This window comes from Agelaius phoeniceus, chromosome 20 (genome assembly GCF_051311805.1).
Source record: "Agelaius phoeniceus isolate bAgePho1 chromosome 20, bAgePho1.hap1, whole genome shotgun sequence".
NCBI classification, from domain to species: domain Eukaryota; kingdom Metazoa; phylum Chordata; class Aves; order Passeriformes; family Icteridae; genus Agelaius; species Agelaius phoeniceus.
The window spans coordinates 7415541-7429148 of record NC_135284.1 but is presented as its reverse complement, the minus strand read 5'-3'; the positions used below and the strand labels follow the sequence as shown (position 1 = coordinate 7429148).

General features: G+C 39.6%; 1 protein-coding gene across 3 annotated transcripts in view; it reads left to right on the top strand.

The window, feature by feature from the left end:
* Positions 1–13608, top strand: part of ZZEF1 (zinc finger ZZ-type and EF-hand domain containing 1) — a 59571-nt gene that overhangs the window by 33097 nt on the left and 12866 nt on the right. For 2 of the 3 annotated variants that reach the window (XM_054646734.2, XM_077188869.1), the window contains exons 31-45: positions 59–178; positions 1069–1230; positions 1929–2058; positions 2309–2447; positions 3345–3510; positions 4049–4311; positions 5274–5446; positions 5996–6143; positions 6701–6840; positions 7274–7551; positions 8668–8842; positions 9874–10006; positions 11176–11372; positions 12175–12294; positions 13192–13380. In XM_054646734.2, the coding sequence (XP_054502709.2) occupies positions 59–178; positions 1069–1230; positions 1929–2058; positions 2309–2447; positions 3345–3510; positions 4049–4311; positions 5274–5446; positions 5996–6143; positions 6701–6840; positions 7274–7551; positions 8668–8842; positions 9874–10006; positions 11176–11372; positions 12175–12294; positions 13192–13380 (2533 nt within the window). The remainder of the gene's footprint in view (positions 1–58; positions 179–1068; positions 1231–1928; positions 2059–2308; positions 2448–3344; positions 3511–4048; positions 4312–5273; positions 5447–5995; positions 6144–6700; positions 6841–7273; positions 7552–8667; positions 8843–9873; positions 10007–11175; positions 11373–12174; positions 12295–13191; positions 13381–13608) is intronic. The other variant, XM_077188870.1, reaches the window with a different exon arrangement.

Below are 13608 nucleotides of genomic sequence, written 5' to 3'. Positions count from 1 at the left end.
AATCATGCTACTTAACACAGTGAATTCTAGGCTACTAAGCTGACTCTTTAATTTGCAGCTACTTTGGAAACTTGGAAGGCTGTGGTGCTGAGCTACACAAAGAGATTCGAGAGTCCTACTATCAGCTTGTTTTGTTCCTGGTAAATTCTGTGAAGGGGTTCAGTACAATTAATGACAGGTACAGTACATTGTTTGCTTTATTTATGTGATTTTTTTTTTTTTTGCATTCCTCCACAACTCCTCCTTTGTAATTTGTTATTTGTTATTTAATGTCTTCATTAATTTTGTCTGTACTTTCCATTATTTACAGAACTAAATGAGGAACCTTGATCTTGTGATCAAAAATGCCAAGTTGGCTTTTTATTAGGAAATAAAGGAAAGCACAAGAACTTACCAGTGTTAAAAACTTGACTTACTGCATTTTGTAGTTACAATTCTGCAGTGTGTCTCTGAACTTAGTAGTAAAATACTAGAAATAGCAAATTTTTTGTTGAATACTTGGGCAAGGGTAATGCCACAAGAAACATGGCAATTCTGCAGCCATGCTTTAATGTCAAAACTCTTGTTTTGGCAACATTCTGGTTAGAATTTGGAGGATTTATAGCCAGGTGTCTGAGAGAAATGAAAATTTAATGGCTATAATGGCAGTCTCTCTGACAATAACTCTCAAGTCCTTTGTTCAGTTTCAAGTGAAAATGTCAAAAAGGTTTCAAACAAAAAAAAATTCCTACAAATACCAGGAAAATTCTATACTGTGGAGAAGAGACAAACCCTCTTTCTAATGTTTAGACAACACCATTAGTTTGATCTTAACTGAATCCAGAAGGAAAACTGTCTTTCTTTCAAATTCTTAGTCTGTACTTGCTAAATTGTGTCAGTTGAATACTTTGATAAACCTGAGTTTGCCACAGAGTTCCTTTAATGCACAGTAAAGCCTGAAAATCAGTCTCTAGGGGTTTTTCTACCCTTCCTCTCATCACACAATTTCAACTCTAGGTCTTTCAACTTTAGGTCACCTTTAGAGCTGTCATGTTTTAATGTTTTTTAATGTCTTTTGTTTTTATTTAGGTCTTTGCTTCCTGCCTTATCCTGTGTGCAGACAGCTCTCCTGCACCTCTTGGATATGAGCTGGGAGCCCAGTGATCTTTCCTTCTTTGTGGAGATCCAGCTGCCACAGCTCCTCATGACAACATCACAGGAGAACATCAGTACCCATGACAGTGTCATTTGGTGAGTCAGGAGCAATGCAGCTTTCTCATGCTGCTGAATACTGATTCCATTTTACCCAGGAGGGCTCCTGAACTTCCTGCTGGAACAAGCAGTAAGGGTACTGTTAACAAGTATAGCATAATTCTGGTCAGTAGCCAAGGGCTTATCTGAAGTATTTCAATTTTTTTTGCTGTATTCAGCAAAAAAATTTCAATATTTCAATATTGAAATTTCAGCATTTCAATAGTTTTTGCAAGAACTATTGGAATTTAATGTTTAACCTGATTATTACTGGAACACTTTGCTTGTTTAGCAGGGTAGCAGGAGGTATATATTACTGTTTATTGCCTTGATGAATGTCAAATGTTTTTAACACCTTCATGTGGCAATTTTGTAGTAGTTGTACTTGCACATGTGCAAATGTGAAGACCAGAAAAACTTAAAATGTCTGATCTAATCTGCCAGCACTCCAAAAGCTGTTTTGTAAGAGTAGATTTTCCTGATTTTTGCATTATGGTCCCCATATGTATTTAAGGACATGTCACAGAAGCAAGAAGCAGGTGTCTGTATGGTCATTTATTAACTGAGTGAATGGGATTTCTCACAATTCTGTTTTTATTGGCATGTCATAGCACTTTGTTCTTCATTAAAAAGTAAAGCTTTATTAAAGGGAAGCCTGATAGCATTCAAACTTAATTTTAAGCTTGCTTTTCTTTTAGTCAGTGGAGTGAAGAAGATGAAATTGCAGACTACAAGCAAAACTGTGAATGGATGGATGAATGTCAGGATGTAATGTTTGAGACCTGGTATGAAAAGATAGCTCAAGCTGACCCAGAGAAGCAGAGAAAGGTGACCTCATGTTTTGTATATTTACCTGCAGAAGGGATAAATAAGAGACCTTTAAAAGCCTAAAGGGCAGAAAGGAATCTGATTTATTATTAATTTTTATTAGCTGGATCTCTGTAGACTTTCAAGAGTCTAAAATGATTACAATATCCTGATTCATTTTTGGCAGGGAAAACGTTCTGCTTCATGTCTGAAGCTTTGTGAAAGTCAAGAAAACAATACTGAAGTCACTTGTTTTGCTTTATTGCTGTAGATGCACATGTTTGTTGCTCGTTACTGTGACCTGTTGAACGTGGACATTTCCTGTGATGGCTGTGATGAAATCGCGCCGTGGCATCGCTACCGCTGCCTGCAGTGCAACGACATGGATCTGTGCAAAACCTGCTTCCTTGGTAAGAGCCACTCAATAACCCCCCAAAACCCTCTGTTTGAAGCCAAAACAGGATCTTGGAAGTTATTGTCTTGGTTTGAACAGACAGTCTGCTAAGGAAGGCTGGAGGCTTCCTTGAAATGGAAAATGTAAACCCCCTCCCTCTGAATTATTATAATTTTGGAATTAAGGGATTCTCAGGCAAAGATATGGGAATAGGAATAACAGTTCTTTATTAGGGAAGAAAATAAAAATAGAAAAATACAGTAATACAAACCAACCCTGACTGAGTCAGAATAGCCCTGTCCCCCTGTGTGTCAGGGGGTGGCACAGCCCCATCCCATGGGGGCTCAGCCCTCCTGCAGTGCCAGCTGTGGCTCTGCTGGAGCAGGGATCCTGCACAAGGGGGGAGTTTTCCTCTGCAGCTCCAGGGCTGCTGCAGATGGGCCTGGGCTCCCTCTGGCCATGCAGGGCAGCAGAAGCTGCTCCTCTGGCAATGCCCTGGGCAAAGGCTGCTGGGCTGTGCCAGGCTCACATTGGATCCAGGTAGGAATGCTTGGCTCCTGCCCTGGGCAATGCAGCATCTCCCCATGGGATGCTGGAATTGGATCAGCCCTGCAGGGACACTCAGTGGCCATGGACAGCAGAGATCTCCTGCAGGGAGGATGGGTTGTGGGAGAGATGAAGACAACTGCCCAATTAACACAAGATAACTGCCCCAGCTCTAACAGATGGGAATAAAATACACACCCCCACTCACATCTTGCAAGCCAGGACAATTAGACAAAAAATAAAGTCAAACGCTTTTCTCCTGGGTTCTTTGGAAATGTTTAACTGTTCTTTCCCTGCTATGAATGTGACCTTGAAATTAGGAAAGGTCCTTTTTCAAAAAGATTTACAGGGAAGTCTTTCTTTCCAGGTGGAGCTAAACCTGAAGGACATGAGGATGACCATGAAATGGTGAATATGGAATATGCCTGTGATCACTGCCAAGGAGTTATCATAGGTCGGAGAATGAACTGCAACGTTTGTGATGACTTTGACCTTTGCTATGGATGCTATCATGCAAAGAAATACTCTGACAGGTATTAAAAATGTGATTTGCTTTCCTCTATGTGGCAGAAAGACAGTATTTAGTAGCTAAATAGAGCCAGTCCTTCTCATGGTGCTTCCTATAAAGCTGTGTCTGACATCAGAACATCTCCTCGGTGTCCTTTGGGGAAACAAAGATAGGAACAGTTTGGCAAAATGTCTGGGAACCTGCCTGAGCCTCTGAAGTCACTTGGTAGCAATAGTTTTCTGGATGTGGCTAGGAAAGCTGCAGAAGGAGTTACCAGTCCTGTATGACAGGACAGAAGAGACAATGAAATGTCTCCCTTTCCTATGAAAGGGCTGTAATTTCTCCTGGTTGAGTATTAGTATGAGTTTCCCTGCTGTGGAAAACAACAGCTTTCAGTGCTTGACACCAGAGGTCACGAAAACCAGGTCCAGTTCAAACCTCTGCAATGTGTTGGGTTTTAAGTGTTTTCCTCTGAAGCTATTTTGTGTTGACTGACTGACTGACTCTGTTGGGTAGCAGAAAACCAAAAGCTGCATTGCTAACCGTGTCCCTTGTCCTTGCAGCCACCTGCCCACCCACAGCATCACGGTGTACCCCATGGTGACCATCCGCATCAGCGACCGCCAGCGCCTCATCCAGCCCTACGTCCACAACTACTCCTGGCTGCTCTTTGCTGCCCTGACCCTCTACAGTGCAGATCTGGCAAATGGGGAGGAAGTAGAAGGAGAGAAACTGGATCCTCAGGTCCTCAGTCATGCCAGAGTTCTGCAGCATCAGTGCATTCAGCTCATTGGGGACTGCCTGATGAAAGCACAGCACGGAAAAGGTGAGTCAGCTCCTCCTGCTCTGAACAATGCTTTCTACAAGTGTCAGAAATGGCTGTGGTTACTCACTTGAAAGTTTCCAAAGGAAAGGGGAAGCTACTGTGTACTTCACTGAGAATAACTGTTTATGTAGAAAGCAAATGTAGAACAAGTGTCGTTCAGGGTCGTTGGAACACGGAAAATAGAGTACTTGAGAAAACTAATTTTATGCTAACATAAACATTGGACACAACTTGGCAAGTCTCTGGTTGTTTTTTTTTCCATCTTAGCTGTTGTAAAGGGATCAGTCAATACAACTTCATGTTCTTTTAGTAATGTATCAGTGACAGCTGAAGGACAGCAAATGACTTGATGGAAAAAGTTTTTTGTTCTGCGTCTCATGGGAAGAGATTTTAAACTGTGTTTGTGGTATTAATTTGTGGCAATGGTGCTCATTTGTCTGGAAATTGGGGTTTCTGTGAACAAAGACCTACTACAGAAAATAGGGTGTATACAATAGGGATCTATTTTGAATGTATCAAAAATTTTAGACTAAAATTCAAATAAGTTTGCTGGTAGTTTTTGGGAGCAGCTCTAATACAACTGAAATACCACCACCACCAAATACGTACTCATTAATTAATCTGTTTACAATATACAGTTCTATTGTGCAAGTGGTCTGAAGATTGAAAAATAAGACAAATGTCATTTGCTATTCATAATTTACACTCTACTGTTTTCTTAAATTAAGGCCTCTGCCCCAATGGCATCTTTGAGGTGGGAGATGTCACCATCTGTCCATCACTAGTATTCAATGGAACTACATAATTATATGAGCTTGATAGAAAATATGTTTTTGATTAAGCTAATGTTCAAAAGAATTATGTAAGAAGTTTGCAGTTCTCTTTTAAAGTGCTTAAGTTCTGCTTTTTGTCTGTCTTGCCACTCAACAGCTAAATAACTTCCATAACTTTTTTGCTTCCAGGCCTGAAGAATTTAGCTCTCCTCTCCATGTTACCAGAAGATGAGTCCTTCTCAGAGAATGACACTGTTTCAGGCAGTCCCCCCACAGACAGTGCTCCAAAAAGTCACTCTGGGGACAGAGCAGGGAAGGGAAGAGATGAGAAGCGCAGCCCAGGCTCGTTGGGGCATCGCAGTGTGAGTAGCTGTCACCTCCAGAACCCCTGATACCAGACATGTGATCTGATATCAAACATCCTCAGGTGCTTAAACACCCATTCTGAATGTGGGACTGAAATAAGGGATAGTAAGGATTTCATTTGTAGGTAAAACCTGGGGGGGAAAGGGGGCAGTTGGTTTTTTTCATTAGATACAGCTGATCAAAAACTTCTTGTTCTGAGCTGATTTTCACAAAAGTGTTGCAGGAGAGGGACATGTCTTGTTCTTTGTGAAAGGGCTGTAATTTCTCCTGGTTGAGTATTAGTATGAGTTTCCTACAGTTTTATACAGTGTTTAAAACTACTGTAGTGTAATAATTTTATGCAAAGAGATATGAGCAAAATGAAAGAACATTATTTAATTGTATAGAAACTTAAGACATGAATACATCAAGAAATTCTTCAGTAGAAGGTTTTGATACTCAAAGAAAAATGTTAGTCAAGTGCAGATGACTGAATTCTTTCCATGCTTGTTCCTGCAGGTATTACATTTTGTTTTAATCTTTTAATACTTCTGGTTTATTTTTAGGGGAAAGGAGATACTCGCAAAGAAATCCAGTCTCCTGCAGAAGATAAAGTAGGAAAACAAGAAATTGAAATCAAAGCTGTCTCTGCAAAGAAAGCTGCTGTGAGACAAGAGTCAGACTTGACTGTGGATGGGAATGTTCCTGCAACAGGTAAAAAATAATTTCTCATTTTCCCTGTCTCAGAAATATCTACTCATCTGCAAACAAACAGCTGTCCTTTTTATTCCTAATCCAGTTTTGCATATTTTCAAATGTCTGCTTTGTGAAAACCTGCCAGCCATTGCTTTGAACAAATGCCTTGCAGTCTGTTTAAAGGAGTCTGGAAATCAGAGTAGATTTCCACAAGTATTTATCCATGTATGGAGATAATGGCCCCTCTTGGTCTAACACACAACACCTATGTGTTCTGATGCACTTGGAACCAGAAAATAAGTGTTTTACCCTGTTAAAGACTGGGATTGTAAGAGTGTTGAAAGTTAAATGGATCTGTCCAGCACTGTCCCATATATGTTTTACTAGAGGGTATAAATTTCTTTACCTTCTGTTTCCATACACTTTCATAAAGACTTCATTTTCAAATCCCAATATTTCATTTTTATAACTTCTATTTCTTTTTAGATTTGGATTATAAAAATTAAGGTATCACTTATTTCTTTTATCTTTTATGTCACTTAGGGGATTTTCTTATTTTGTTTTTATTTACAAAGCAGGTGACTCCGTCTCAGAGGACTCAACCCCAAAACCAACAGAGAAGGTTTTAATACCTAGCCAGGAACAAGTTTTTGCTGAATGCTCTCAGAAGAGGATTTTGGGGTTGCTGGCAGCTATGTTACCACCTTTCAAATCAGTTAGTTCTTTTTCCTTCCATCTGGGTTTTTTTCTATGTGCACAAATAACATTAATGAAATTCATAGGAATTAACTGTGGGGTATGGACCCATGTTCCTTACATGTTATGAAATGTGAATTAGAATGTCTTCAGATATTGACATCACTAAGGAATGTAAGAGCTTGTTCTTGGCTGGGGGGAGAGGGAAGGGAATTTTATTGTATCTGTGAAGTAGAGCCTTAGCTGTTTAGCAGGCTTTAAATCTTCAGTTTAGCTTCACAGACACTTTAGTCAGCTCACATTAACAGGCCAATAACCAAAGTAGGAATGTGGTTTCTCATTCCTTCTGTCCCATTTGAAAGACCTTCAGAACAGAAACTTTTGCATGTGCTGACTTTGACTAAAATCTTGTTTTCTTTCCCTGCCTCACTGAGATTTTTCTCTCTCCACAGGGCTCCACAATGTCTCTGATCAACCTAGAACAAATACTTCCACTGATGTTTCATGTTGTAATCTCAAATGCTGGCCACCTGAATGAAACTTATCATTTAACCTTGGGACTCCTGGGCCAGTTAATCCTCAGGCTAATGCCTGCAGAAGTGGATGCTGCTGTGACTAAAATCCTTTCAGCCAAACATAATTTGTTTGTACCAGGAGATGGGTCTGCAGTGCCAGAAGGATGGAAGACAACTCATCTTCTGTTCAGTCTGGGAGCTGTTTGTTTAGACAGGTGCTTCTTACCTTAACCCAATCAGTTAATCTCTGCTGAACAGGAATTTTTTTTTCATGTATGCCTTGTTCATAGAGGCTTTTTAATAGGAAGGGAATTAAACCTGTACCCTGGTCATGGAAGGGGCTTAGCATCTGCAGCCTTTGTTGCAGTGGGAAGTTGAATTCCTTCCAGAAGAAGGCTCCTGCTGAGGAGTGGCCTGATTTCCTGTGCTTACCTCCACAGCATGTCAGGGAGGAGGAAGTGAGGTTTGGAAACTACAAGGAAAGCCAAAAGTACAGTTCTTTACTTTTTGTGTGACATTCATTCTCTCACATTGTTACACATCTCTTGTGTAACTTGGGGAAGGAGGAGGGTGTGTCAAAAACTATCACCAGTGGTGACTTCTGGATCTGGCCCTTCTGTGTAAGAGTACTTGAGAGAGAGGTTTTTTGTAGTAAAATTGCACTGGAAACAGCAGGGATGGACCAATTTTGAAGATCCTGAGAAAGTTTTGAGGCATTCTGAGATTAATGTCATGCCTTTTAAAAGTGACTTATATCTTATTGTAGCTGTGTTTTACAGGGAGGGTTCATAAATAAATAGAAAAACATATGAAATTATTTTCATAATTTTTAAATTTATGAAGGCATACAAAATTTAAGAATATCCTGATCATAAGCTGAGGGAAAGGACTTTCTTAAAAACTAGCTTTAGTTAATAAGAGACCAGACTAACTTTAGTGTAAGAGCCCAGTCCCTGTGGGTTATTTGTGTGATCCACAGAGGGAGCAGATGGTCACATCCATAGGAAATGAACCTCTTGCTGCCATGCAAACAGAAACTTCTGAGTTCTAAACTAAAATTCAGAGACAGCAGTGGCAATGTTCAGGCACACTTTGATTTGGGCCTTGTAGACCCTTTCAGAAAGCAGAATAAGATTTATGCACTATGGAAAACAAAGCAGAATTCACGTGTCAACTGGCACGAAAGCCTGGAGTATTTGGAAAAACAGCTCTGTAACAATTTGAAAGCTGCAGCTGTGACAGACTAGCAGTGCTAATGCTGCTTGGAGGAGGAACAGCCTCAGGTAAGTCTGCATCCAGCCCTCCTAACCCAGCCTGCCCTTGCTTTGCAGCCGGGTGGGGCTGGACTGGGCGAGCTCCATGGCCGACATCCTGCGGGCGCTGAACTCCTCTGCGCAGTGGCACCACGTCATTGCTGCCTTCACTGAGCACTGCATTAAGCAGCTGCCCTTCCAGCTGAAGCACACCAACATCTTCACTTTGCTGGTGCTGGTTGGCTTTCCTGAGGTAAGAGGCCTGGCAGTCCTAAAGGAAACAGAATTGGTTAAAGCTTTTAGGTGTCTCTAAATCTACAGATTCCATCAGTTGGAGACAACTTTTTTAAACTCTCAAAAGCTGATGTGTGTAGGATTTTCTGGGGTCCCCCATGGCAGGAAGGAATGAATCTGACTCCATGTTATTTATTATTTATTATATTAAAGAATGCTGTACTAAAACTACACTAAAGAATAGAGAAAGGATACTTCCAGAATGCTTAACAAGATAATAATTAAAAACTCCTGACTCTCTCCTCAGAGTCTGACACAGCTGGCTGTGATTGGTCATTAAGTCAAAACAATTCACATGTTGGATAAACAATATCCAAACCACATTCCAAAGCAGCAAAACATAGGAGAAGCAAATGAGAAAATATTGTTTTCCTTTTTCTCTGAGGCTTTTCAGCTTCCCAGGAGAAGAATCCTGAGCAAGGGGATTTTTCCAGAAAACATGACAGTGACAGATGGTGTCAGAGTTCACATCTTTCCACTAGTGCACAATTAACGTTGATCTAATGAAGAATAATGAGCTGGTTTTGCCTGGCATTTCTTTGGATGCTGCTTATAACTGCTACAAGCAAACCAGCTTCATTTGTTTCAATATCTAAAAGGACTTTTGTACAAGCAAAACAATCCATTCTCCATCTTGATGTTCATAACTGATACACTGCCTATGTGACATTAAGTTGGTTCTTGTAGACATTTCTTTTCTAGACTTGAACTTCCATTTTCTAAAGAGCAGCAAATACCAGGCATCAAGCAGTGGTTCAGCTAAAAAATACAATAGCAAGAATAAGCAACACAATAAAATACAATAGCAAGAATAAGCAATACAATAAAATACAGTAGGAAGAATAAGCAATACAATAAAATACAATAGCAGGAATAAGCAATACAATAAAATACAATAGGAAGAATAAGCAAATGTAACCAATATAAGACATGGCTGTGTATTTGTAATTAATATTCCAAATGCTAACTGCAGTTCTGCTGCTGTTTCAGGTGCTGTGTATGGGCACTCGTTCTGTGTACATGGACAATGCCAATGAGCCTCACAATGTGATCATCCTGAAGCACTTCACTGAGAAAAACAGGGCAGTGGTTGTAGACATCAAAACCCGAAAAAGAAAAACAGGTTCTGTGACATTTTTGTTTTATCAGAGAATCACAGAGTATTTCCTTACAGTTTGTTAAAAGCAAATGTTAACCAGACCACTGTGCAGAGTTTGAAATCCATTATTAGTAAATTGTCTGATTTTCTGCTCACAGGTTACCAAATTCTGCTTGCAAGTCTCTGCCAAATTGTGAAGCTCCTACAGTAATTATTTCAATTATTTTTATTCAGGAAAGGATTTAGAAAGCTGTTGAGACCTTTCTGTTAATTGAGAAATCTCAGAAACAGGCTTTTGATGAAAATGAAGCAGTTGTTTCAAGATTTGTCTAGTGCTTGTGTTTTATCCTTTACAAACCTGTGCTTAATGTTTTAGAACAATTTAAAAACAGTTTGGATATCCCTAAAATTTCAGACCAAGTGAAACATTTAATATGTATTTATATATATAAAATATACCTTCAATATATAATATATTTAATATGTATAATATTTTATATATGTATAATATAAAATGTATAATATAAATATTATACATAATATTTATGTATAATATATTTAATATGTATAATATAAAATTTTATACTGTATATTTAATATTTAATGTATATTTAACATTATATATATATATAACATATATTTTTATATAAGAAATTAGTTGGGTTTTTAGAAGCAAGGGCTTTTCTCTTTGTATCACCTAATATAGTGAAGTTAATAAAGCAAAGGTTGTCCTAAGATTTGACTACTGAATTATGTAAAAGACATTTGGAAAAATTAACAGACTAAACCACTTTTTAATGTTCAAGGAAGATTTGAATATAAAAGCTTTTCTTTTTGTTTAACCGTTGACATTTTAAACAGTTAAGACCAGCAATATTTATTTCATCATATCAATTGCAGGTCAGAATTTTCCCCATTTTAATTGTAAAATACAGCATGAGCTACTTTGCATGCTGTACTGCTAATGTGCAAATATGTGCTGTTGCCAGAAGTGACCTGGGGATTTTTAACTTGTACTGAAAAATGAAATACTTTGTTCAGGGAATCTGAGATAATGTTTGTGTAAGACCTTTATTAGAACATGATTGATGTAGGGATGTCTCATGTCTTAGTAGATATGAGGAGGTTGAAACATGACTCCACAACATTTTGATGTGAACCAAGGTGAAATTATGGCTTTTTCTCTCTTGTAGTGAAAGACTATCAGTTGATTCAGAAATGTGGGCAGGAGGGCAGTGATTCCCAGACCCAGCTGAGGCAGTACCTGCAGCACTTTGTCCTCATCTCCACCCACCTCCTGCAGACCAGCATGGACAGCAGCTATGCTGAGGCAGTGGAAACAACCTGGGTCCTGTCACTGGCTCTGAAGGGGCTCTACAGAACTCTCAAGGTACCTGACACAGAATAGGATAGAGAAATAAAAAATCATGTTCTACCCTGTGCTACAGGAACTTGGGTATTGACTGAGCACACTGGGGAATCCCCACAAGGGCATTTCTGTCACAGCTGGATCCTTTATTGCCAGTCTGTAGGGGTTTGGAAATGTTGCTGGGCTTTAAATAGCTTTTGTGAGTCTGAGCTGTAAGTTGTTTTGCTTCTCCTCTGTGGGGGCCAGCCATTCAGGAGAGTTCAGGAGGAAATTCCTAGAGATAAGTGAGCTTCACTCCATAAAATGTTTTCTCACTCCTGAAGTATTTGAAGAGGAAATTTTCCATTTTTTTCCCTTTCCTTTTCCCCCCTTTCCTTTTCCCCCCTTTCCTTTCCCCCCTTTCCTTTCCCCCCTTTCTTTTCCCCCCTTTCCTTTTCCCCCCTTTCCTTTTCCCCCCTTTCCTTTTCCCCCCTTTCCTTTTCCCCCCTTTCCTTTTCCCCCCTTTCCTTTTCCCCCCTTTCCTTTTCCCCCCTTTCCTTTTCCCCCCTTTCCTTTTCCCCCCTTTCCTTTTCCCCCCTTTCCTTTTCCCCCCTTTCCTTTTCCCCCCTTTCCTTTTCCTCAGTTTCTGCTCTGTGCACCTCACAGATTATACCCTTGAGGGATTTCAAGTGGGGATTTTATTTTAGGGAAATGCAAGGAAAAGATTCCCAATGTAATTCCTCTGGGCAGGAAATTCACCCAAGGCTGTGTGACAAGGCCTCTCAAGCACTGTGATGCATTGTTCCTTTTTCAGTTATTTACTTGTGTGTGTCTGTGTGTGCAGATTCATGGCTTTAAGGAGATCCAGTCTGCCTTTCTTCAGTCTGGTTTACTCAAACTTCTAGTGAAGAAGTGTAGCAAAGGAACTGGCTTCAGTAAGACTTGGCTTCTGCGAGACTTGGAGGTAAGAAAAGTGGCATTTTGTAAAAAGTCAGGCTTCAGCCAGTGGCATGAGAGGTTATGGCAGTACACTCTCCTCCTGGGGACTCAGGATTATCCCTAATTAGTCTCTAAAACAATGTTCACTTTACTGTATCCCTGAATCTGCCTCCTTCTGCCCATCGTAATCCTGTGGATAATAGACTAAATTCTTTAAAGCAGGAGCTGATTTTCACTAATCTGATTTTATTTGGAAAACAATTTGCAGGATGAGACATTACTCACCTGCTCAGATTGTTTTATGCATTTTTATTTAGACTGTTTTTGAAAATTCCATTCTTCAATTTAGAAAATAATCTCAAAGAAAGGCATGACTTGCACAAGGTTTTGCTGCAGTGCAGGTGGGGATGCACACATGGGCTTATTCTTTGACAGTGGTTGTTAATTGCTGAAAGATTAAGTGTGGTTCAACTGTTAGTTCTGTTTTATCTTAGGCAGGAGTTGTTTTAATTCATCTTTGGGACTATGGAGAAGCCAGAGGGCTGTTTTCAAAGGAGCAGGGTGTGTAGGGCCATCACTGGTATTTTGTGATGGTCACCTTTGCTCTGTTTTTGTCTTGGAACCTTAAAGTCTTTGATGTACTGAAATGGTTAAATAATTACTTTCTCAACTTCCTTTGCACTTTCAGCTAATCACTGAAGTTGTCTTTGCAGCAGCATGGAAGGTGTGACTCATTAGTGAAGTGGGAAATGGTTTTGGTTTGTGTTTTGGGGTTGGTTTTTTATTTTTAGGTGTGCTTCTTTATAAAATAGCATGTGTTAAGCACTGTCCAGGTCTGATAATGTTCCTTTAAGATGCTGATTGCAAATAAACTACTAATACCTGCAGCTGTCACACCATATGCTACCTTTTTTCTGTGTAGATTTTGTCAATAATGCTGTATTCCTCAAAGCAAGATATCAGTTCCCTGGCTGAACAGGAGGATACTGAACTGGAAGACAGGGAACAAGATCAGGATGTGGAGCAGCCTGTTGTTGGTCCTGTTGACTTGGAGCAGAACAAACTTGATCCTCTGGAGGGCCTGGATGAAGCCACCAAAATTTGCTTCTTGGTATTTAAATTACTTTATCTGCTTTTGGGTAAATGTGCATTTGCTAGTTGCATAAAACATTTGGTAATTCATGTGGTTGTTTTCCTTCTAAATTTATAGAGTATGGGTCTGTGATTTCCATGCATCATTTTTTAGAGAAAACAGAACTACACTAATGAATGCTACAAAATCATTATACAGTGTTTTGCTAAATTGCTTCTCATTATTATTAATCCAGATACTAAGTTA